Here is a 27,253-nt window from a genome sequence, read left to right as displayed (position 1 = left end):
CATTTTTCAACCACCACTAGAACTCAAACTCAACGACTCTAGCACTCCAACAAGTAGTTACGTTCACGAATCCAAACAATGGAATGGGGATTAACAACGATCGTATTGTTGATTCTAATTGTACTTGTAGTTTTAGCAATTGGATTAGTGATTGCTATTGTTTTCGAAACTAATCGGAGAAAATTCAATCACTCGTACGTTTTTTCAGCTCCTCCGAACCCTAATTTCACTCGTTTTGTGTTTTTGTAAGTATAGCTGTGTGTATTTGTGTTTTATGATTAAAATGTGTTGTGTGTTTGTGGTGACAGGCATTTGGAGGCGCATCCGGTTATGGAGGATCCGAATTCGCTGAATCCGGTAAATTCTCTTATGTGATCATGTTTACATGTGTTTTTGTTTGTATTTTTATGTAATTCGCTGCTATGTTGTATTAATTATACGAATGTCACGTGTTGTTTGAACTCGATTGTTGAACATAGAGACTAGATGATAGGTGGTGGTAGGTATTTGTAATGAGTTTGTGATCTATCGGAAGTAATGAAGTAGAGTTGGAGATACGTTAAAACAGATTAATAGATGTATATGTGTTGTGTTTAAAATTTAATTGATTTGTTGTTATGTTGTGATGAATGTTATCTGGTATGGATGCTTGTGATTTTGGTGTTTGGTAGCATGATAGCATCTGTAGCTGTATTGTTTTTGCTGGATTAATGGAATTTTACATTTAGCTTCTGACTTCAATTTTAGCCGGGGTGAGGCTATTTTAATGATTGTCTGGCAAATTAAAAGTAATTAAGTAGAATTAGGATTTGAATACTTTGATCTAAGCTGTATGTATGAGAGCAAGTTTCGAATAGATATTGATTGGATATTTTAGTTGACTTTATTGTTCTAACGCGTTCAGTCTTGAACGGGATACTAATCTATTTTTGTAAAATGAAACTAATCATTATTACCTAAATCAAAACAGAAGTTCCTAAATTGTCCTCTAATATTTCATCTGGACATCATATACACAATTTTGTAATGTTTTTATTTTTTTACAAGTGTGAGATTTACGTTTCTTGAAGTGCTTTTCCAACTGTCTATGGGGTTTTAGGATTTGAATTAGATACTGGATTTTAATATGTATGTAAAATTAATGTTAAGTATTCCCTTAAATATATACAAAAATGGCGAATTATCTCATGGAGCAATAATGTGAACACATATTTCTTATACATGTAGATACTTTTTAAAGATTTCCAAATCCTACATAGTTTTTTTTTAATGTGGACTTTGGGTATGTAGCGCAATACTTTCCAAGCCATATGTAGTCTCTGTGGCTTACAGTTCTTTTTATAGCACAACAGGGTACACCGTTCTTCAGCACTTAAGAGGCTACTTCAGTATTATATTAGCTATGGGATGATTGGTAAATCTATTTGAAAATTTGCGGACATGCTATAATGAGTTACTTTATCTATCTCAGGTGCCATGTCCTTACATCTCTGATCCTGCTGAAAAGTACTTATCATTAGTTGTCCCTGCCTTCAACGAAGAGCTCAGGCTTCCAGGAGCTCTTGAAGAAACTATGAAGTAAGCTCCAATATTATGATGTATCCATTTTTGGAATCACTCTCTCGGTGAATAGTTAATGTGAGACATTTAGTTAAATAGAACTCTCTGTCACGGTTTACTACAGGTCACCATTTGTTTTGTTGACACTTGTATTATTTTGTAATTTTAATGCCATAGAATATAGGTTTTATTATAATTGCATACTGGGAATTGGTTCTTGAAGAAGAATGGATATGATTGGAAGTAGTGGTGGTGAAGGAGAGATAAGGTATGTAAGAGAGTAATAGGGCAAGAATTGATTGATAAGTTCTTTGTTTTTCAACTAGAATGAGCATATGTAGAAAATGTTGTAAACATGTTTATGCTGTAAATTGTTGCCATTTAAGATTTGAAGTACTTTTTATTACTTGGTGACCTTCCTCTGTTTATTACTTGGTGACCTTTCCTCTGTGAGGGTATACTTTCTGATGAAATAAGTGGTTGGGTGCAAGTATGTATTACTTTCATATATATGTGTACAAGTGTCATGACAATTTTGATTTAAATATGCTATGAATTTGAGTGTCATAATGATACTTGGATATCTGCTGTAGTTATCTCCAACGACGTGCTGCGAAGGACAAATCCTTTACTTATGAGGTACCTATTCAATCTCATTCATTTAGAGTTTCTGTATTCTTTCCTGTCATCTTGAGATTTTCAGAAACAGATAAATGTTGACTTTATACAATTTTGCTACAGCTTGAACATATTTGTGGTTCCTTTGTTTCTGCCAACTCATACATTAATCACTTTAGGGTTTTAGGTTAAGCAAGATATACAACTATGTTTTATGTGAGATAGATGAAATTAAAGTTTAAAATTGAGGTGAAGCAAGCATTAAATTCAGTGCGATTGTCCTAACATTTTATTTCCCAGCATCTTCTTCTTTCCTCAATTTTTAATTCTGAATTTCATTTTTGCTCTTCAGGATTGCTAACAACCTAAAATGAAAACAACACTATCTTGAAACACGACTTTCGGGAAACAAATTTAACATATTTTTGAACCGTCTCCATCAAACAACAATCCCCATTCAATGACTTAAAGTATATTGACCCTTCTAGAGAAGGAACATGTTGATGCATGTTGAGCACTGGAGTAGTGAGGGTATAGTAGACAATTTAACTCAAGGCGAAAAGAATAGGAGTGATTTGATTACTGATGACTGCAGGGAAGAAGGGATTCCCTGAGGTTCCAAGATTATACATCGGCAAATATTAGGATGGCTGAGATCTGAAGCATCTTATTTCTAAAGCCTATTTGCCCTACTTAATAATGAGTTTATTTATATTTCATAGGCGAGAGAATCTAAATAACATTGCAAACAAGCTACAAAGTATAACTAAAGCAACACTTTTATGCACATGATTGGAGAACCAGAAGATAATTGTTTATGTTGTGAGAAAGCAAAGTGTTTTGGAAATATTGTTTGTGGGAATATGAAAAAGGTTCACAAATGTTATGCCAGATGTAGTTTTTCAGTATTTAAGAGGTCTCAGGTAGGTCAAATATATTTTGCTGTTACTTGTTACTATGTTGACCTTGCAAAACTGATAGGAAGATTAAGTGAGAAAATCACTATTTCAACTTAGGAGTCAAAACTTATTCCTGTACTACTTTTAAAAGAGTTGGAATAAATCATGAAAGAGTTAAGTGAGCACAAAATGGAAATCGTAAATTTATTGTGAGTAACTAAAATTCTTAACAACTGTACATGTTACTTGTGATATACTTTGATATTAACTTCAGATAGTCCTTTAAAAGGTTCAAGCTAAGGTTGTGTTACTATGTGGTATTGGAAATTCTGCTCATTGAAAATGTATTGTAGTTGTACTATCATCAAATCTGTAGGTACTATCATCAAATTTGTAGTCTTTATTGATGTATTGCCAAGGATTGATATATGATTTTGATCTGCTAAGTCTTCGTGTCAGTGATTAATTTTTGTGAATTCATCAATAGGTTATAATTGTTGATGATGGAAGTGTTGACGGAACTAAGAGAGTAGCTTTTGACTTTGTGCGGAGATACACTGTAGACAATATCAGGGTTATTCTTCTTGGAAGAAACTTTGGGAAGGGAGAGGCTATACGAAAAGTTAGTCCAATCTTCATTAATTGTCAGATCTCTTAACATTGCAGATAAGTCGCAAGTTCTTTTTATATGTCATGACAAGTAATTGAATCTCTTTGCTTTTTGCGAAAGCAATTTCTATACAGGGAATGCTTCATTCACGGGGAGAATTACTTTTGATGCTGGATGCTGATGGAGCTACACAAGTGGATGACCTGGAAAAACTTGAAAAACAGGTTCGCAGTGTCGGTTGTAATCGCTTGCTTTAATTATTTGTGTAATAATTGTTGTTTTAAATTGATTTTCGTTTTGATAGTTTGGCAAAGGAGAGTCATTAAAATAACATTATTATTATTATTTTTTTTTGCAACAGATCTCTGCATTTGCGAAAAAGGAAAATGATTCAAGTCCAAAATTTTCAGATATTCCTATTGTTGCCATTGGTTCTCGTGCTCATCTTGAGAAGAAAGCCTTAGCTACAGTTCGGTGAACTTCCTACTTTCTTTTATCGTTGTTTATAAAAATTAAATGATATTATGGAAATGATTGACATTATGATTCAGCGGAAGTGGTATCGCAATTTTTTGATGAAAGGTTTCCATGTTGTGGTTCTCTTGGCTGCGGGTCCTGGAATTCGTGACACTCAGGTAAATATGCTCTTGTAATCATTTATTACACTTTTACAAAAGAACTAAATATATTCTGGGAAGTCAGCTGAAGTAATTAAAATCTTGATTCCTCGTAGCCTGATTCTATTTTTCTATGTCAGTGTGGTTTTAAGATGTTCACTAGAGCTGCCGCACGGAAGCTCTTTTCCAACATTCGTTTAAAAAGGTAAACTTGATTTAAAGTTAAATATGTTTTTTTGGTGGCCACCTGTATACTCCTTCCAACTTTTCATATTTAAACATTGTAGTCAAGCAGATGGGAATTAACAAAGTAAATGTGTGGTTTTAATCTAATTTTTGATTTACTATTCATAAAATGTTTACAATGGGTTTCCTTCTCATGATCATGAAGAATAGTATTGAATAATGAAGCTTTATTTATAGTGATTATCAGCATGCCAAGGAGAAGCTTAATCAAACAATGAATTAGCAACCGAATTAAATTTATTTTATATGCATATTTCTACGTGTAAATGGAAGCATGACAGTACAGCTAGGTGCGAAGTGAAGTCCCAAAATCGAATGCCTAGATCTGCTGCCGTATCAGTAAGCTATGGGGTATGCATGTTTTTCAGAAACATAAATTCGTCCTTGTAGACATCTAATTTTTCTTCTTTCAGTTTAGCATCTAAATAGGAGGATGTCTGTAAATCCAGTATATTAACAAACCAAACTGCCATTAAACCCTATAAGATGATGAAGTTTTTCATCGCTGCTCCCAATAGCAAATGTTCATTTCTGTTAAACTTTTCTTGATTAATGTATACAATAGAATAAGTAACTGATTTTCAAATGAAGCATCTACAGACTACAAAATATAAAAGTTATTTAAATAATCTTTGCTAATTTAGGTTACACCAAATATAAGAGTACCTGATTCCCCCTGGCAAAATGATCTTGTCTGTGCCTAAATATGATTGCATCTGTGTGCGGGCACTTGTTTGTAATCTTGAAGGAACTCTCTGGCTCTTTATATTTACTACACTAATAACTTATAGAATTGATCAATGGACATTGACTTTGTGTAGGTGGTGCTTTGATGTTGAGCTAGTTTATCTATGCAAATGGTTTCAGATCCCTATAATTGAGATATCAGTGAACTGGTCTGAAATACCTGGATCCAAGGTCAATCCTCTAAGCATCCCAAACATGCTGTGGGAGATGGCACTAATGTCTTTGGGATACAGGTCCGGAATCTGGAGGATTCGTACGTGATACTCAGCAATGAAAACTTGTTAATGATGAGACATCAGGAGTTCAAATTTTCCTGCTCGGGAAAAAATGATCTTTTCTGTAACACTAGTTCAGCAATGATGTGACAGTAGAATCACTCTTGCAGAGGGCTTAGATCATGGATAACCAGAGTTTTATCCACAGTTTTCTTACTTACGAGAAGTGATGCAAACATTTACCTATATAGTTGTACAATTTACCTGTTCACAATGCTGTCACTTGTCTATAACATTTTACTGCTAGATTTTAATGTAAGCATATTATATTTATATCTGGATAATGGATATGCCACTTTTGGGGGTAAATTGTATATCAGTTTTCAGTAAAGCAGATCCAGTCATTTCTGTCGAGGAATATATGTTCTTCTGCTGCAGAATGAGTATTAAACCAGTTTTTACCTGTACTGCTGTACATATAATTTACAAAAAAAAAAAGATATAGTATACTGAACAATGTAATCAGTAACAATAGCAGATAATGATACATTAGAGACAGTTATGTAAAATTAAAGAAAAAGTAGGAAATTGAAAATTCATTCCAACAGTTCCAGCTGAAATATGGACCACTACTGAATGTGAAAATTTTACTTAAAATTTTTACGGAATCAGCATTTAATATAATCTAAGAAAACCGATTGATCTGGTTTTGCTAATTAATTTCTCCAGGTACACTGTACAAGACATTAATATAAGTACACTATTATGCTAATCATGATTAAGAAAAGAAATTGCAAGATTTTAAGTAGAAACTATTCTTGTTGATCAGGGAGATACAACAGAAGATACCTGGCCCTTAGTTTTCATCAATGTTCTTAATTTGTTGGGACATCGTTTTCGACTGAGTTATAGTGGTCCATTTTAACTCATAATCTCTGCTGACTGAAGGTCTCTTACACAGAGATCCTTCGGTGGTTACAATATTCACTTTGAATCCAAAGACTTTTCTTAATTTTAACAAATTTTACTTTTAAATTTAAAACTTGACTGAATCGGATCCTTTCTATTTTACAATAATCATTTTGTTCATGAATTATTCCGGGTGCCATCTTTTCCAACTTTTCCGGATTCCTCTGGTCTCCATTTCTTTCGAGGCTGCCATATTCCCTTGTCATGTTTTCTTATCTGCTTGTCATGTCTTCCGTCATTCATATCTTCTCATTCCCTTGTCATGTCTTCTTATCTGCTTGTCATGTCTTCCGTCATTTTTATCATGTCTTCCGTCATTTTTATCTATTCAAGGTTTTCTTGTCTGATTGTCATATCTTCTTGTCTGATCTGTAACCTTTTTTTTAATAATTCATGTATATTTTTGACCTCACTCACACACACACATGTCATGAATCAAATCGTAAGAACATGTTCCCTGTGAAGGATATTACTCCTGCAAATAAACCAAGGCTATACAAAATGCTGCGTTGAAAAAGCCAAAAGTAAATTTTGATTTGGCAATTTAAAAAAGGATAGATTTGAAATATTCAATTAGGTCAAAACAAACTCTCATCTGAGACTCACAAGAAGTAGAAGAATTTGAAAATGAGTACCAATAAGCTGAGCATTTGAATTTGAGAAGGAAGTAATTTCATACATTAAAGATAGTCTCAAGCAATTTTAATGGAGATGGAACTGTTTGTCCACTACAAATACAATGTCTATGAATATATAAGCAATCATGATAATCAATAAAAAGGGCAAATCCTTAATCCTTAAATCCCTGACAAAGTTTTCAACCGTAAACTACTGCAATAACGAGCAAAGGTTACATTTGAGTTTTGCTGAATCCTGATCTCTGAACCGAAGAGATTAGTCTCAAGGTCGATAACCGCTTACAGAAATGGGGGTAGTATCACCCATCTTCTGGGATACTTAGGTCGGCCTTCCTTCCCGTCAAAGAGCTGCAAGTTAAAAAACAATGCAGAATATATAATGGAACTCAAGGTATAGCAGTATAGGATAAATTAAAATCTCCTGGCAAGACCTTTTTTATTCATCAAGAAAGTTGTAGCAACAATCCTAGGGAAAACCAACACATGTAACAAGATTCATGCTGATACTCAGAAATTTAAGATGCATCTCAAAGACCAACCAAAATTTAGTGCTCATGTTTAAGAATCAAAATTTAGTATTAGTCAGAAGTGCAATGCAGTGATAAAAACGATAATGCTCAGATGGAATCTAGATATGTCTTTGATTTGAAACCATAAAATTTCTTAATTAAGTAGAATATGCGCATATATGTATATATAAAACCTAGACTGCATATAATTCTTAATAGAGTAGAGTCTGAGTATAGATGTACGTATAAGCCTGTCCTGAATATAATTCTGCCAGGTTAAACAAAGAAAAGAGAGTTACCCTCTTTAAACGACGGTGCTTTGCAAGAGCCCAGTTCGTCATGATAAAAGCAGCAACAAACAAAAAGACATAGCCTGCAACAGTCTGTGTTGCAATATTGAAGCCCAGCCACTGATATATTTCTGTGGTGTAATTTGCACAAGTCACAATATTGAACAAAAATCCACTTGGGATCTGATAGCCTCCACTTCCGTCACCCCGAAGGTTCCTCAGTATTATATGGCAATAGAGGTTGGAAACTTGACAAAGGATACCAAAACCAAATCCAATTTTCATTTGAAGGTCAGTTACTGGTGTATACAGAGGGTGATTGACATAGTAAGCAATGTAAGCACCAAAAGACCAGTAATAAGCACAGTTTCGAAACACATTCGAAAGTGGTGATGTTGCATGGCTGAAACGATGGACAAAAAATGTTTCCATGATCCGTTTAAAGTAGTGGAAGCACCAGTAATACAAGGCATAAGTTTGAACGGGGTGGATTACACGCTCCCCTTTGAATCCAAGGTATTGGTATACAGGGAAGAAGTAAAAGATTGGATAGATAAGAAGAGGACCCAAGTATTCCCAAAAGAAGAGTATAGGATATGAAACTTGAGGACCTAAGTCCTTGAACACTATTGTTAATTGGTCTATATTGCCATCAGTATACTCTTTGAGACTTTTCTTAGACTGAAGAACAGTAGGCTTCTCCTTTGAGCCAGGTTTAATCGGGAGGGTTAGCCTCTGTCTGGAGGGATAGTATTTCTTGGCTGTTCAAAATAAGACATGCATGTCAAAAATACGACCTAAAGTCTAATCACAAGCAATAATATGGGCATAGAGAAGGCATGTTCAAGAAGTAATTAGCATAAAATAGAAACCAGAAGTCCACAACACTGATTTAAAAATGTAAATCAATGTCAATTTCTATTAACAAAATTTATTTGTTTAAAAAACTACCAGCACAGCTCTTTAAGAGCTCATGAGATATTGCTATCACATTTTCAAATGCTCCTCTATAAAGAAATAATTGCCATCATTCATGAGAAAAAATATATATACAAAAACCCAGTCATTGTTATATAGCACTCAGAATGACTAGCATATATGGGCAAGTTTATTATCAATGTGCTATAGCTGAATAATGACATCATCTTCATTTAAGTGATAAGTCCCTTCATATTTGTGCAAGCGGAAAGAACATAATACAACATTAAAAAAATAAAAATAAATTAGAACTTGCTTTTAGAGTCAGTGTAAAAAAGACACATAATCCTACAAGGCCTTGTCTAGACTTGATATCCACAAAGGCATATAAAGGAGGGGTGTTCCACTTATGCATATTTTTACAAATTCATGGATTCTTTAGAACTAACGTAAAATCTTACCATTTTCTCCACCATAAGTTTTAGCGTATCTCATAATTAGGGAAAAAATCATGTAAGAAACTAACAACGTTCCTTTTGCAGATACAAAACACTTTAATGTAGGAATTTATAGGCTATCCTCTCCTTGACACTACTACAAATATCATCAAAGTTTTGTAGTCAATGGAAAGAAAGTTTATTGGGTATTACTTTGATGTCAGCAACAATGACAACATAAAATTAGTGCACAGAATCTCAAAGTAGTTGTTTGTTTTTTATTTTTTGCTAAATAGAATCTGAAAATAGTTACTGAGCGGGCTTGGGCCGTCCTGTAGGCTATGAGTCCTAAGAAACTCGATTAAGCTTACATCGATCAGAATATCAATGACACAATGAGTTGATCACATATTCACAGCTCTTACCCCACACACATAACAATAATTTCTCTTCCCAATCTTTTAATTTTCTTTTCAAATTATAGCCTCTTGAGAATCTGTCAAAAACAACAATGGCAAACATGGACGATGATATGCAACAAACTTTCTGTATTACTGTATCTAGTCTCGTGTGCATTAATTCACCGTACACTACTTAGTTGCCTAATCTTAAAAACTAATACGATACATATACATGTTTGTTTCAGTATAAACTTAGGAAGCCTACGCACTACAGACCGATGATCATATTACTAAAGACTATTGAATTTCAAGAATGTTGATCCATATCTCTTGGTGACAGTGATTTCAACAAACATAACAGCTACCAAAAATTAATTATTCAAGTACACAAAATTTTCAATTTCAAAATCTCAACTTTGTAAGCATCACTTACTCCGCTTATGAATTGCCTCCTGCAGATCAGTCACAGTAGCCTGCATAAAAAAAAAACCACAAACAATATACACAATTCAATTCAACAAAAACATAAAAAAGGAGCAAAACCCTTCTAAAAAAATCACAAAACTTACAGAATCATTGAGCTCAAGCTGACCCTTGATGAGCTCTCTACCACTTCGTGTAGTGACAGTGACCTTCATATTCTCCGAAAATGAGAGTGACCCAGTTCAAGATTTGCAGTTTTGAGGAGACCCTTTTGAAGAATTTAAAGAACAAGATTCAGTGAACAAGATCTAAGCGAACAAGACTGATAGAAAAATGTAGATATAATCAATTATATTTATTGTGATGGGTGAAGGGTAAAATACAGTTGGGGGTTTAGGATAGGCCCACACACATTGTGAGTGTTTAAGGATGTGGTTAGGGGTAGAGATGCACAAAAGATCTGTTCGGGCCAGATCCAGACCGGGCCAAAAAAATCCGGATTTTTTTCAAACCAGATCGGGCCGGGCTTTTTTAAAAATCGGGCCGGGCCGGGCCGGGCTTTTCCAAAAATACTAGGCCCGGTTTAGTTATAAAAAGCCCGGATTTTTCAAAAATCCGGATTTTATCCGGGTTTTTTTGAAAATATTAGGCCTGTTTTAGGCCCTCGGGCCGGGCCGGGCCAGACCGGGTTTTTTTCGGATCGGATTTTTCAGATTTTTTTCCAGATCGGATCAGATCGGATTTCAGATTTCGGATTTTTTGAACATCTCTAGTTAGGGGTAGATGACCGAACCGTTTCGAGCCTTCTTTTAGTTTAGGTTTTAGTCTTTACGGGGGAGTTTCGATTTATAATAAAACGTAAAATTTAAATATTTTGATAATATATATGTGTTAAATTTTTTTTTTCCATATATATATATGTGTTAAATTTTTTATTTTTTTTCCATATATATATATAGGCGGAGGATCCTAAGAAAACTCAGCTTATCAAGAAAACCGAGAAACCCTGCTAATCACCGTTGATCACGTATGCGTATTTAATAATATACTGTATTGTAATAATTAATCATGTCAATCAAATCTAGCGTATACAGGGCAATTTTGTAACATAAATATATCCCAAATCAATCACACATTAATACCAGCTTTAAATAGATTCTTCATATCTTAATCAATCAATCATTTAATGTATATTCAATTCGAATTTCAAATTTCAGATTTCAAATTTCAAATTTTAAAAGATTCACCTTGAAAATATTTCTTAAAAAAATACTACTTTACATTTAACATATAATATTTGTAACAAAATATCTCAGAGAATCTTGTATATACATATTTAAAAAAATTCTTGATTCAGAATGATAGAATATATTGGAGAATCTCGTATCGGAGATATTTAACAATATTATTAAAATTATAATAACATTACACTAACAATATAAAATTACCATAAGTTTCTAAATCATGTGAATGAATATATTTTATAAATACATTAAAATTCCAATAAAAAAATTATAAGAAGATTCGTGAAAACAATGGTTAGAGATTCGTTAGGAACACATGTAGAACACATTAAAAAAATATTTGTATTATATATAATCAAACTATCAAAATTCATAATAAAACCTTTAGCAGAATCTTAGTTTATTTATTAAATAAGTTTAATAATAAACTTAATAATTAAATTAAATTAAATCATCAAACTAATAAAATTAGTTAAAATTTAAATTATGCTATAGATCAAACACTTAATAGAATCTTAACATTATTAATGTAATAGAATCTTAACGTTATTAATTATGTTATAAGTCAAACACTTAATAGAATCTTAACATTATTAATATATATATTGAAGATTCTCTAAAATATTTTATTATTTCTAGTAATAAATATTTGAAAAATCTAGTGGGAACTAAGTATTCGTTTAACATTTGAAAGTTTCTTGAAGTGTTCTTTTAAATATTATTATAATTTTTGAATTAGGATTCTTTAACATTAATTAGTTTGTAATTCTTCAAAATAATATTAATTTGAAAATATTTGAAGAGTCAAAGAATATTATAGGGTGAATAATTTGTATAAAAAAAATTAAATATTCAAAAAGAATCTTGCACGATACAAATATTTATTACTAAAAATAATAAAATATTTTAGAGAATCTTCTATATATATTAAGAATATTAAGATTCTATTAAGTGTTTAACATATAACATATTATAAATTATAGCTAATTTTATTAATTTTGTGATTTAATTTATTTTAATTATTAATTTTATTATCAAACTTATTGAATATATAAACTAAGATTCTGCTAAAAGTTTTATCACAAATTTTAGTTTGATTATATATAATACAAGATTTTTTTTAGTGTGTTCTGCCTGTTTTCCTAACGAATCTTTAACCATTGTTCTAACGAATCATCTTATGAAAGTTTTTATTAGAATCTTAATGTATCTATAAAATAAACTCATTCACATGATTTAGAAACTTATAATAATTTTATATTGTTAATAGAATCTTATTACAATTTTAATATACTCCCTCCGTCCCAAAATAGTTGTCACATTTGGTTTTGTGCCGGTCAAATTGACTAAAGTTTGACTGAAATTTATTAATATTTTATCAATTGACAAAATAAAAAAAATATGTCACCGGAAATAACTTTTAATCTACTTTAAGATGTAATTTTCAGTTTTTTAAAATAATGAGTGATTGACTTATAATATTTGATCAAAACTTAGTCAATTTGACCAACAAAAATAGAAATGTGACAACTATTTTGGGACGGAGGGAGTATAATTAAAGAATCATATAATATTCATCAAAAAAAGAATCATATAATAGAATTTAATATATAATAAATATATTGAATATTAAATAGCAGAAATCTAATGTCATTAGCGAATTACTTAGTAGAATCTTAATAACACTCATATGACACTTGATAGAATATTAATAAAATCTATAATGGAATCTTAATGTATTTATTAGTATGACATTTAGTAAAAGCTTAGAGCATCTCCAACCATCTAAAGCCATTGGCTAAAAAGTGAGTTGGCATACCTAAAATAAAAAAAATAGCCAACAGCTCCAAAATCTCAACTCCAACCATGCTCACCTGTTGTCTATAAATTTAGCCAACCTCCTATGGATGGCTAAATTTGTCGAACCTCTACAGGTCTGTAAGAAAATCTGTAGGAAGATTGTACATCATTTATTACCATATTGAATTGATATATTCTATTTTAACAATTTAAAATATTAATAACATACTATTTTTAAATTATAGTCAACCAATATAGCCAGTACCATTGAAGCAAAATGTCTTACAGGTTCAGCAAATTTTACATAATGTCTTCCAGGTCCAATTTAGCCGACGATTATAGCCAACGCCGTTGGAGATGCTCTTATGTTTTCTAAATTTATAATTTAATTGATTCCAGTAAGTGCTTTATTAGAAGTTAGTATATTCATTATGATATGTGCAAAAATTCATGATAATTGATTGATTTTTGGAAATGTATGTCACATTAATTGATACTAGAAAATAGAATTTTGGAAATGCCATAAATAAAAGATATGCAAATATTCACAAGATTTTGTCAAAGATTGTCCTTCTATTTGGATATATTCTGATTGCATTTAAAAAAGGAATATCGTACAATGTACGTAATTAATACTGGTTTTCTCAGTTTTCTTCATACGTAGGTTTTCTCTGGAACCTCACTCATATATATATATATATGTGTTAAATTTTATTTGGAAAAAAATTACAAAATAAAACTACTGATTGAAAATACGTATAAAGTTTTTGTTCAGATCAACTAGTTTATGCACAAACTAAATATTTGAAATCTTAATACAAAATATTAATTTGTTATGTATACGTAATGATTTTTAGATTTTCTTCCAACGATAAATGGGAAACTAATTGTGAGTTAAAAGGTCTTAGCGCAAGGATGACGGGTCATTTTTATTTATAATAAGTCTCATAAATGACATTTATTATTATCTAATTGATATTCAATTAAAATAATTAATCTTTTATATTGAAAATAGTAATATCAGTTACAATGTTTTGTATCATCCATATTTAATTTGAACTCATCCCACATATTGTAATTTCCAAGAAAGTGACTTTTGAAAATAAAAAATAAAAAATATAATTATATAAGAAATTATTTAATATTTTATATAATTATGCAGTGTTGTTCTCTAATAAATTTAATTTTATAATACAAATAAAAAATTGGATTGGATCTAAATATTCGATTATATAAAATGTAGCGATCCGAATCCTAATTTGAATTTATACAAAATGTCGGATTGATCAGTCCGATTTTTCAGAAAAAATATTCATAATTTTAAAAAAAATTAAGTGAATACCGGATCAGAAATTCAATAATTCGACGTATTCGCATTTTTATATTCACATGCGAATATTTAGTTTGCGTAAATATGCTACTGTAATTTCTTATGGACCAACACAAATTTATTGTAGATTATACAATGAAAATTGTCAAATCAAATGTAAATATAAATACACAAGCAACAATGTTCGTGTAGATGTGAGAGAGAAAAAATGTATAGAATATAATTATTTGGTGAACTAATACAAGCTGATGTGCAAAACGCACAATGGCTTGCACGCAATCAAAAACTTGTTTAATCGTGGACAAGTTTTACACTCCCAAAATAGATTTTTACTCCATTAAATTTGATGTGCAAGTGACAAACAAACAATAGTTGAATTAAACCAACCTCTTATGCTTTTGTATCCTCACAGCTTCAAATGCTAATATAACTTTAAATTTACATTACTAATCAAAGTGACACGAGTTCAATTAGCAATATAAAAAGTAACCCAAACTTATGATCAGGACCCCTGACGTAGTAGAAGTTACTGTATCCAATGCTACTTACGGTCTGTGCTCTGAAAATTGGACAACACTGTGTATATACATGGTTGTCGAAATCAGGAATCGAAATTAATCGGTTGACCTGTTAGATTCAAAATTTATTAAAAAAACTTAGTCAAATCAGAATATAATCGATAAATCAGTAAAATATTTTCTAAGAATTAATCGGGGATTTTTAGCACTCTTTATGGAAGAGAGTCGCGAATACTCCTTTTGATCCTTTAGTTTTTGTTACGGTTGACTTTATTCATGCATTTTAAAGTGTAAAAAATAGCTACTTGTATATTATATTTTTAACTTTTTTTCTATAAAAAGTTGAAGACCCAAAATTTTATACAAGAAAAGAAACTTACTAGTGATCTTTTGTTGTTAAATATATACTTTTGATTTTACTAGTAACATATCCGGAGTATTTCATTTTTTAACTACTAGACTGGTTGATTACATATGATGTTGTTGGTATCAATAGTTACGAGGTGAAGCCACAACCTTTGTTGCAAGGACTATGGTACCAAGTCTCCTAGCAGCTATGTTCATTTTAACTTGAAGGCTGGTACTGTTCCTATGATATTGTTAGCACCAATGTTGATGAAAGGTAGATAATAGATATCACTTGCAGGGTCATTGAAGCCACGCCCTACGTTGCTAGGACGTGAGGAAGGACTGCAATGTCAAACACGATATCTATCCACGTGTCAAAGTGTCCGACTCGGAAAGTACGAGAACAGGCAACACGGGACTGTGTCTCATGGGACACAAGATATTTGTTTATAAATGGTGTTCTGTAATACGCCTTCAAATTAGTGGGTGTTACGCATGAGATGGATGATGAAATTTAAGGTCCTCCAAGGACCGAAGATGGAACATAGCACATTTCAAGTAGACACATAACATATGCAGAAAATCCCAATTGCAACAACTCCACGTTACCCGAATGCCACATATTTTGCAACAGAGATATACAAAATCAAGACAATTGAATTGAATCTCAAGAGACTCGTGCGGGTTGGTGTAGGTTGCGTATTTGATAAATGGAGGTAATTCTGCACAGGTTTCTTAGAGCAAAAGTTGAACACCGATGTTGACGAGGCTGCAACTGTGATCAAATGATCTAGATGAGAATATTTGTTCATTACACCACTCTCCTTGGCATTGTAATCCTCATTGAGGATTGGTGAATGTTTGTGAAAGATGTGTTCCATTTCTACACAGATGAGTGAATGGAATGCATGAAATTCTTACAAGTTTTGTTCAGTTAATCACGGTTTCTATTTTTGTTCAAGAGAAAGAGAGTTTAATTGGAGTTCAATTTTAGTGCCATTATCTAATGCGGCACTTCTCACATTGAAAGGACTTCACTCCCTTGCACAAATTTCATTAGTTTGCAGAAAATAATAGGTGTTAAAACCAGTTGATCAGCAACGACCAACTGGTTCCAGATATGCTTAGATAGATGTCTACAAAAGAAAAGGCTTATATAAGAAAAAAGAAGAAGTAATTCGAATCCAGATATGCTTAGATTAGATGTCTACAAAATTCGATCAGCAACTAAAAAACAACAATACTTATAATTATTTTTATTTCTCTAGTATACTTTAATACAACTGTCAAAAATAAATGATCCAATGGTAAGAGGACTTCAATGTTATTCAGGTTGTCCTGGTTTGGCTGCACCAACACTATCTATTGGAGGGAGAGTCTGCAGTAACAAGAAAAACAAAATTTTAAAACTGAAAGATGAGGAATGACACAGTTCTAGAAAGGTAAGAAAACAATTTGTGTTCCCTTCCAAAAGATCGAAAACAAAAAGCAATAATTCAACTAATATGATAAAAAAATGAAGGTTATGGCTAAATCATGTGAAAAACCAGGTTAAACGAGTACTAGCAATAACATTCTTATGAGAAAGCAACCAAATAATAACAGTAATATCAAATAACAAATGGAATATTTACCGATAAACAAATGGGAAGTACCCATTAAAGACAAGTTCAAGTTCAAACAATTCCATCGTATCCACAAATATAACACAAACAGATCGTGGATATAAAGAACCGATTGGCAAAATTGAGAAAATACCAGGATACCAAGAACAAGGTTTAAGAACAAACTCAAATAAACAACCAACTGAGCCAACTTGATACACAGACACAGTCACCATACGTAAGATCACTTCACTAAGAACCAAGGATAATGGTACCATGGATGTGGGTAAACCAGATCCAAGTAGGTAGTCATGGGTAATCAAATTAATGAGAAAACCAAGGAAGGTCATGGGCAATCAGTTTAACAAGAAAACCAAGTAATGAACCTGAAGTCTGAGTAGGTAGGTCGTGCGTAACCAAGATTAACAAGAAAACCAAGTTGGAACCTGAAGAAACCAGAAGGGGTAGAGGTTGACCCATAACAAAGCTTTTGTTACCATTTAAGAGTCCTGTGAAGCGATGAGAACTACAGATAGAAAAGCAAAGGACCAGGAGGCAAAAAGGTCCATAACATGATGGATGACCAAAGAACTACATTTTAAAGAGCATTGCGTGCCGAGCCCCCGTCCCCCAATGTAAACAAATGAGGGGGACGGAGAGAGTATTTCTTTCTCTATTGATCAGAAGTAAAATTTTGAATGCAGATTTAAAAACATATGACATAAAATTAAGGGGACATATGGAGTATGGACAAGGGATAACAAACACATTCAAGCACAGGGAGGATCAATTCTGAGCTATTACAATGGCATAACACCACATAAAATATTTCCACCTTAATCTCCTCATCAGTCCAATTTCAAATCTTCACACATAGGAACCACATAAAGCTACATATACTAAATAATTACACGGTCTACAAATACAAAAATAATAGATATAAAAATAAAAGATATGGCACATAAACATGTCCGTCAGCAAGCTAATAATCCAAAGCTCTTGGCATTTCTGTTAGCATTCTAGCTGGTTTATGTCTTTTTAAGAAATCATGAATAGGTTGGCTATAATCAGATTGTCAAAAAGTTCGGGAATCAAATATACATTTACGCTACAGTAGACTATCATCAATTCATCATATGTCCTCTACAGTCTAGCATGTCACTTAGACGTGCAGAACTCGTTACTGAGAAAGATGATTCAGTATAACTTCACATATTCAATTTTGAGGAACTGAACAAAGTTTAGGCTAAAAAACACAAACAGAACTATATGCAGTCCGTAAGTCGGTGAATGCGTGTGTGTGTCCCCTATGCAGTCCATCAGTATATTTGTTACGTAAAAAAATATGATATCACTCATCCAAGGAAGAATTAAGCGCCACATTCCTCATATATAGTTAAATAGAAAACAAAAACAATCATCCAGATTATTACCCTTCTGCATTTTCCACCTTCCTTCCATTCAGGTTTATAATATGAAAACTATGAACTGATTGCAACTAATTTATGTCCCAAACAAAACTAATCCGACATTTTTGCTTTATGCTAAATAAGGTTCAATGTTATACTATTCTCGCCACAAGTACAATATCAACTAGCGTAAGCAATATAATATTGACAAGTAAATGCAATTACTCTTTGGGTCACTTCATCAAACAGTTTGAGAACACTACATTAATCACGAAATTAGGTTGAGAGATGTACCAAATCAGGCTTATAGATGTTGTGGACGACAGAGGCGCCGGCGAGAAGAGAGACAATTACGACGACACTTGACCAGCCCAATGACGGCGTTCCTACTGGCTTTGTCCCTCCGAATTTCTTCTTCATCTTCTGCCGCTCTGTTTTTGATCTTCAAATTTCGATAAATAGAAATATCTTTGGACACGAGCAGTTTACGAGTTAATTTGATTCGTGTAAATTTTTTTGTCACCGAGATCTATTGTTCGGAGACTTACTCCTTAACTAATTTTTTTTTTTTTTTTTGATTTTTTTTCCCCCAACTAACTTAGGCTCGGATTTGGTGCCTAACATTATAATAATACGTATTTTGGAGCATCATTAATAAATAGTGATAGCATGTAATATTTTTTTCGTTATATACATATAACACTAATAACATAAGATGAGTCGATAAAAAACTAATATCAGGATAAATTATAATTAGAATTCTACAAATTCATTAAATCATCAATATGGATCAATGACTGCAAATAATTCATCCTCCTTGATAAGATAAAGTCTAGTTGAATGATACGAAGCATTATCTTTCACTATTAAAGTTTCGATTGACCAATTCAGTCAGAGATTTCTCTTAAATTTATCTTCATATATTTTAAGAACTTTATCTTATTAAAATATCATTTTAAGTTATTAATACTCTCTCCGTCCCTCTCATTTGTTTCCAATTTCTACTACGTAATAGTACTTTATGACTCCTATAAAACATAGTTTCATAACTTAATATTTTTGAGAATTTCTTTTTGTGTATAAAAATTCAAACGCTAAATTTTTATTCGAAAGAAATAAATAAAATAATTTATGAAACTACATCTTTTGGAAACCGTAAAATGCGTGTCAAACTCTTATCACCCAAGGTAAACGACCTCGGAGACATAAAAATACTATATATAAAGATATAGACATATATCAAATCATCAAAATATTATAGACTACCACTATATTTTATTAATGTTATAAATTATTAATATAATGCTATAATCAAATCTGAAGCTAACTTTAGTGGCAAAAAAAAAAAATGAACCTCACATTAGCGAGTAAAATAAAAAAAAATTATAGTTGATTGGTAAATTTCTAAAGACACAATAAGTTGAGTGATAAAAAAATTTTATTTTCTCATTTGATTTTTGTATGGAAAAGAGGTTAGTGCACTTTGTGTACTTACAGTCATGTGTCAAACCACTTGGGATACTCCACCTCGGAAACTATCACATGCTACACTGAACTTCAATTTTCGTTACATTATGTCTATCTCCGTCAATTTTATTAAACGCTGTTAGAATATTCAGAGGTATATTTGTCTTTTAATAGTCATCTCCTTTTCTAATCCCATTTTCAGCATTAACAATCCTTTTATTGGATTAACGGTAGCTAGTTTCAAGAAAACGATCGAGCCCTGACTAGCCCCAATCATTATTGTTTATTCTCAATTTTCAGCCCAATCATTTCATCAACAACCGAGCAACACTCGAACCACATCAATCAACACAAACCCATCTTGTTTCTTCGATTTTGGCCAACCAAAACAAAGCTAGTGACTTCCTTGAAATCTGACAATATTAAAATCAAACTAAACCAAACAAAACTCAACAAATGTCGATCAACATAGTCATAACAAACTTATGGACTAGTTAGCATAAAAAAACACTCAGTAAGTTAGCCGAGAAAATGAAGAACTCCGGTGAAAAGAAAAATTCTGCGAACTCTAAATCTTTATCGAAAAGAGAAATATATCAATAGACTCGAAATCCAACGATCTATAACTAGACATCCTTAAAACACATGAACAATCAAAGAACAAGAAAGGTCCAATTCGAATTAAAACCCTCAAATCAAAGTTAAACTTTGCCAATTTTTCAGGAGATTTGATGCAAGATTCTGATAGAGTTTCTCAAGAGGTTCAATTTGATTACAAAGATGATGGGTTTTACTTTCTAGATCACTCAAAACTCATTGAGATATTAAGATTTTTAATTTTGAAAGTATGTTTTAATGGTGAAATTGGGGTTGATGGGGCGGAGAAAGAAGATGATGGAGTGACTAGTTTACCCCTATTTTTGAGCTTATTTATTAACGGCGTTAAAGTATTTTAACGGAAAGGTGCACTTCGTAACGAAAATTGAAGTTCAGTATAGCATGTGATAGTTTCCGAAGTAGAGTATCCCAATTGGTGTGACACACTAACTGCAAGTACATAAAACTTTATGAAAAACAAATACAGTTTAAAAAAGGGATCATAAATTTTAAGAATTAATGTAAAACTCAAATGTGTACGTGGAAATTTTAACCTTTTTCATGAAAATAATGGCTTGGTTTATAAAATATTCACATTCGTATAATAATTTTTGATATCGAGGATACAACAGGGTCTAACATTTTTTATTTAGCAAAATTAGTCTCCTATATTTAGAATAAGTGTATATAAAAATTAAATAAGATAATTTAAATTTATCTATTTCACTATTTTTGAATTAGAATGTATAATAGTTTTCAAGCTTTAAGAAATAAATCCAAATTAAAAAAATTGAATTTAGTAAATTTGAAATTTTGGATTTCGATTCAGACTATTTTGTTATCCTCATATCCACATAGTAGTTTATGTTATCGTGAAAAATAAAATCGTATCATTCGTCGTATTCACGTATAATTGCTATCTTACCGATAATAATATATTAAATCATATTATAATTTGACGACGATGTGGAAATACTAATTTCATCCATCACCAAATAAAGATTCTTGTACATTTTTGTTAGCTATCATCAAGAAAGGTAAACATCTACTTAAAAATTTGTGAAAGAAGAGAAGGAAATATGGACAAAGGAGTTAAAATCAAACTATTTGAATCATTAATATAAAGTTCTATATTAAATGTGTAAAAATTATTATAACATAATGTGTAACAATATTTATGTGCTATTAATTATCTTTATTTTTATCTAAATATAAAATATCAGATTAACCTATATAAGTACTGTTCAATATCATGTTAAATGATATGTTGTATTGTTTTTGAATGCATTCACATTGTGGTTTTATAAGAAACATACTACTCCATCTTCAATTATTTGTTTCTCTAAGAAATCTGCATTGTAGTTTTAGGACACAAAACTAACCCTCCCCCTCTATTTCTTTCTCTCCTCATCCCTAACCCTAAACACCACAAAACAATATTGTCTCTTTCTCCCCCTTTCTCGAGCTGAAAGCATATGAAATCGAGGATTGAAGACGTGACTGGTTTGAGGTGCGTCTTTCAGGGTGAGGTAAACGGAGTCCGTGGAGACGTTGATGGTACCGGAGTTGATGGAGTGACGGAGAACTCGTGGCAGATGGAGGTGAAGAAGTGGATGCAGCTGGTGGTGGGAAAGTGGTGGTGGTTGAAGCCTTGGACGTGGTTTTGTTGAGTTAGTGGTGAGAAAGTGTGCTTGTTTTTAGTTGATTTTCAGGTTACTTTTGTGTTGTTAATATCAGCCCCGCACGGACACTCATTTTTCGTCATTTGCAACCGCTTGCCACTTATTATGCAACTAAAATGTAATTTTCAACAGATTATTTCAAAGTTGAATTTGTTATTGCATATATGGTTTCTAGCAGTTGCAGACATGATTGCATAAGCAACCACCGTATTTTTGCAATTTTTTTTTGAAAGATAATATATTTGCAATTTTGTTTTAAATAATAATGGTATTTCGCAAAAAAAAAATTTAGACTTGGGTATTTATCAAAAAAGCCCAAAACAAAATCAGGCACACATATATATAACTAGTTCGAAAAGATGATTATTGCAAGAGTTATACAATAGTTTTAAAATCGAAATGAGGTATATTAGTGTAATTAATTTAGTTAACTACATTCTCCATAATCAAAAGAGACACTATTCATAATTAATTGATTAGTTAAATTGTTTTTAAATGTTACAAATAAAATTCCAACTCTAAAATGATTTCTTATAATGAATAAAACATTATTTACAATTAATTAGTCGAACTATCCTTAACTACTACAAACCCTCACTCCAACTCACACTTTATTTCTAAAACTATTTCTTACACTAGTTATTTTTTAAATATTAAAATATATGTCTAAATATATACGATACCTTATGCCTTGACAACTAGAAATACTCGCTCCAACTCAAATTTTAACTCTAAAATGATTACTTTTACATCTACTATTTCTAAATATATTTTTAACAATATATAAAATATTTCTTTTTCTAAAAAAGTTTTCAATATCCACTAATTAATTAATTTAATAGTCCTTAACAACCATAAACATTTATCTAAGGAAAATCATGTTTTTGAAAACAAATACTGATAATTTGAGATATAAAAGATTAATTTACGAACACATCCGATAGCATTAAAGAAAATAAATTAAGTGATTCTGTGAAATAATAACAGAAATAGAAATAGTTTAAAAAAAATAACAGAAATAAAAAATGAGTAGTCAAAATATTAATATAAAACTGAGGAAAGAGTGATCAATGAACCACAATAAATCCATGTTTTAGTAAATAGGATTCCCGATTTTATTTTCTTTTAAGTTTTACGTTTCCTCTAACATCATTAATAATCGCATGCTATACAATGTGAGGTATTTTACTCGTCCATTCATTTTTTTAATAATTTATTTTAATTTTTGAGCTAGATTTGATTTTATAAAAATGTAAAGAACCACTTTAAAAGATAATTTATAAAATATTATAAACAAAAATTGTAAATGTCAAAAAAAAATCTGATGTAACTTGTAAGTGCAATTTTTTTAAATTAAATAATCTGATTTGGTACATATTCTTTTGACTGCCCTAAAAATTGTTGGGACCATTTCTGCACCATACTCCATTTGGCAAAGACTTTGACTTTTCGTACATGAATTGCTTGAATAAAAATGCAGAATATATATATAGGGGTTTGTTCAAATACAAACCAACTTTATCATAAAAACCTAAAAACCAATTTCAAAACTAAACAAATATCCCCCCAAACTCTTAAAAACTAACAATATCACCCCCCTAGCTTTGCCATCAACTTCCCCAAACTTACACTTTCCACCCCGCCACGTCAGCGCAGGGGGGTCCCCCCACTGCTGGCGTGGCACTGCCACGTCAGCACCGGGTCACACCCACTGCTGACGTGGCAATGCCACGTCATCTGCCACGTCAGCACCTGCTGACGTGGCACTGTCACGTCATCTGCGGGCTGACCCAGTGCTGACGTGGCAGCTGATGTGGCAGTGCCACGTCAGCAGGCGCTGACGTGGCAGATGATGTCAGCAGTGGACCCCCGGAAAAATAAAAAAAATAATAAAAAGATTGGAGTGCTCATAGCAAAAATGGGAGTGGAAATAGTGGTTTTTGGGTTTGTATGAGAGTGTGGTTTGTAGTGGAATAAGCCCCTATATATATATATATATATATATATCTGTACACACTTCAAAGAAAAAGGAAGAAAAGCCGGGAAAATGACCGTTATTGTATTATAAAGTTCTAAATGTTATGAATTTATACAAGCAAGTGGGCAACTAAACATTCAGCAGTTTACTTACGCACGCAGAGAACTTGACTGTAAAAAATGAGATTCTCAGAAATTCCAAAACGGTCGGCCGAGACCTATATGTGTACATCATTGTAAGAGTTTTATACAAATTAATGCCTGAGAATTCGACACTGATGGTGATGGATGACATAATACATGTATATACTCAGAGTAGATTGTGGAAGTAGATTTGTGCAATTGCTGTACAATGACCCAACAGTTTCATCGAAACTTTGTATTTTCAACTTCTAGACTTACTTGTATACCTTATGTCTGCGTAACTGCGTGTATAATGTAATGTCTAGAAGTTAACATTATCAGCTGACGCGCTACACCGACCTTTTAGGTTATATTCGATAATTGATTCACATCTTCTTCTTTTTCTGCAGCATGGAGTATGCCTTTAACTAAGTCTATAAATAGCGAACCAATAAAGTTTAACTTCAATCTCCAAGTTCTTTGTTTAATATCACTCCCCTCGTCCTCTTGCTCGGATATCTTTAATAAAGCTACTAAGAAACTTTAATGTAAGTATCCTAACGTTAATTAGGTGTATCCAGTTTATTTCATGTTTCACTTTTTAGTGCAATTTTTGTTTTATGTTTTGCATAAGCTAGCTAGCTGGTTCTTCTTTTTGTCCAATTGAACCAATTTTGACTGAAATTTACCAAGCTTTATAAAGAGTTAGAGTAAATGATAAAGTGGTGAAAGTAATTTTTCAAATTTTACATAATGGTGGCTGGAGTTTAAAAATTACATAATGATGGCCGGACTTTATATACTTCCTCCTTTTAATAAGGTGGCGGCTGTGAACTTCTGTTAATTTTTTGGAGTTAACGGAGAAAAATTAACGGAGGTTCATGGCCGCCACTTTATTAAAAGACGGAAGTAAACTCCGGCCACTATTATGTAATTTTTATTAAAGTCCCCACCATCTTGTAAAATTTAGAAACTATAACCACCACTTTGTCGTTTATTGTAAGGAGTTATTACTCGTATTTGTAAATAAGGATTTCTTTTTTGACCAACAATAAAAAAGAAATGCCTATTGAATATATTAGTGATCGATTGCTAGCTGTTTAGAGTTTAATCCATTGTTAAATCTTAATGAACCTTTAAGTTCCTTTCCAAGTCGGGGTCCCAAGACATGTTCTCAATTTTAATTTGAGAAGAAGAAACTCTGCACTAAAATATTGAAGTCTAAAAATATACTTATCCTTTGGAAAACTTCAGGTATTTCAATATTGTAAACTATTATGTTGTCTTCGTGATTAGGTAGAATTTTTATGTCAACTCCAGTTTTTTAATAATGTTTCGTGGAACAACAAGATCAGGAACGTAGTAAAAAAAGATGATATACTCCGGGTCCTTTTTACATGTCTATTTTAGTTTTCAAGAGTTAAACTGACTATTTTTTAACTAAATATTACAAATAATATATTTTTTATTTTTAAAATCTGAAAGTTTCATATTAAAATAGACTAAATATACTTTCTAATGATATATTTTTTTATTAATTTCTTCAATTATATGATATATGTAAATTTCATTCAAAAGTAAAGTAAAGTTGACTGGTCAGCGAAACTAGACATATAAAAGGAGACGGAGGTATTATAATTTATTATTCCAAAACTCCCCCTTATTTCTTCCTTGATCTAGTTTTAAGTAATAAATATTACCACTATATATACACTCACTGATGATATCATTTTTATCATGCATCAGATTACAAAGCAGCTAGAAGTCTATCGCTGAAATGGATCAATCGATGGTTGCCGCGAAGACTTTCGTTCTGAAGACCAATATTCACTGCAGCGGCTGTGAGAAGAAAATAAAGAAATTACTGCAAGATATTGGAGGTGTGCACAGAATTTCTATCGATGCGGCGCAGGGAGAGATTAAAATTTCAGGCACTATAGATCCCCAGACACTTCTAAAGCTTCTCCAGAAAAATGGGAAGAAATCGGAGCTGGTGTGGGAGCCTCTGATTGATCAGAAAGACTTGAAGATTATGAGAAGACCCAAGTCGCCTGTGAATAAGTATCATGGTATTCATGATGAAGACGTTGTATCGCGATTGCAAAAATTGTCTGAAATCAAAGGCTTGAAGTCTGTTGAACTCACTAGAGATGGGGTGAAGATAACTTTCAAAGAAGATTATGAAAATGGACAGGGGTTCAGCGGCAAAAGTGAAGCTTGTTCGGCAAGAAAATCTCCCGGAAAAGCCATGCATGAGAGGTATGATGGTGAAGAATCTTGTTGCTCGAGAAACGAAGCTAGGTACAAGCAGTATTGTGATGGGTGCGGCCGGCCAAAGAATTGTGGATGCATGGCTTCACATGGGAATATTTCGCAAGGGATCCCGTGGCGAGGCCCGCCAGGGTACTTTCCATCAGCGCCTCCAGAGGTTCCGGTATATTACCCCCCACCAGCACCGCCGCCTCCACAGGATTTGGCTTATAGTCACCCATTCTATAGTACATTTAGCGACGACAATCCCAGAAGTTGCAATATTATGTGATGTTTTTGAGGATGTGGAGTGGTTTACTTAATGCTTGTGTTTGAAGCCCAACTTTTGCACCTCTTGCTTTAGTATTATTGTGTGCATTGTGTGTGAAATTGTTGTGTGTGTATTGGAAATGCTTTTGTCTGATGTCATTACGTGCATGTGAATGGTTATGTAATGTGAGCTGATGAAATTATAAGTTAAGTTCTCTGTTTGATGTAACTAGATTTATCCAGGCAACCTATCCGCTGCAAGCCTACCACAATGACAAAATTCCATGTTTTAATTCTACTGATTAGATGGTGTTGTAAGGAAGAAGAGAAGGGTTTTTATTAGGGTTTAGAGTATCAGCTTTTATGATGTGACCGCTGTTTTTCCGGCCATTCTCAATTCTTTTAACATCCTCCACAAGGATCCGCTGCCCAATTTTAACACCGACTTTCTCACAACACCCAACTTCTCGTTCATCTTTTCATTCTATCCATCTTTTTCACTCTCTCACCTTATTTCATTCTCTCTCCCCTCCACCT

General features: G+C 32.3%; 3 protein-coding genes and 1 long non-coding RNA gene across 4 annotated transcripts; 2 read left to right on the top strand and 2 right to left on the bottom strand.

The window, feature by feature from the left end:
- Positions 1-5,849, top strand: LOC108211023 (uncharacterized). Its single transcript, XM_017382502.2, has 10 exons — positions 1-194; positions 309-357; positions 1,472-1,578; positions 2,154-2,199; positions 3,565-3,699; positions 3,822-3,911; positions 4,049-4,156; positions 4,239-4,322; positions 4,445-4,509; positions 5,372-5,849. The coding sequence occupies exons 1-10, from the start codon at positions 79-81 to the stop codon at positions 5,556-5,558; spliced, it is 987 nt and encodes a 328-aa protein (XP_017237991.1). The 5' UTR covers positions 1-78; the 3' UTR covers positions 5,559-5,849.
- Positions 5,850-7,109: 1,260 nt separating this feature from the next.
- On the bottom strand, positions 7,110-10,503 carry LOC108210643 (very-long-chain enoyl-CoA reductase). The gene is made up of 4 exons (XM_017382020.2): positions 10,244-10,503; positions 10,108-10,147; positions 7,928-8,679; positions 7,110-7,467 (listed from the first exon to the last, which is right to left on the bottom strand). The coding sequence occupies exons 1-4, from the start codon at positions 10,310-10,312 to the stop codon at positions 7,399-7,401; spliced, it is 930 nt and encodes a 309-aa protein (XP_017237509.1). The 5' UTR covers positions 10,313-10,503; the 3' UTR covers positions 7,110-7,398.
- Positions 10,504-16,470: 5,967 nt separating this feature from the next.
- Positions 16,471-18,873, bottom strand: LOC108213452 (uncharacterized). Its single transcript, XR_001805276.2, has 2 exons — positions 18,645-18,873; positions 16,471-16,715 (listed from the first exon to the last, which is right to left on the bottom strand). It is a non-coding gene; the product is annotated as an uncharacterized LOC108213452 (long non-coding RNA).
- Positions 18,874-24,596: 5,723 nt separating this feature from the next.
- Positions 24,597-26,945, top strand: LOC108213914 (heavy metal-associated isoprenylated plant protein 3). The gene is made up of 2 exons (XM_017385697.2): positions 24,597-24,744; positions 25,943-26,945. The coding sequence occupies exon 2, from the start codon at positions 25,974-25,976 to the stop codon at positions 26,736-26,738; it is 765 nt and encodes a 254-aa protein (XP_017241186.1). The 5' UTR covers positions 24,597-24,744; positions 25,943-25,973; the 3' UTR covers positions 26,739-26,945.
- Positions 26,946-27,253: the final 308 nt, after the last annotated feature.

This window comes from Daucus carota, chromosome 3 (genome assembly GCF_001625215.2).
Source record: "Daucus carota subsp. sativus chromosome 3, DH1 v3.0, whole genome shotgun sequence".
Taxonomy (NCBI): domain Eukaryota; kingdom Viridiplantae; phylum Streptophyta; class Magnoliopsida; order Apiales; family Apiaceae; genus Daucus; species Daucus carota.
This window is presented reverse-complemented; position numbering and strand designations above follow the sequence as displayed.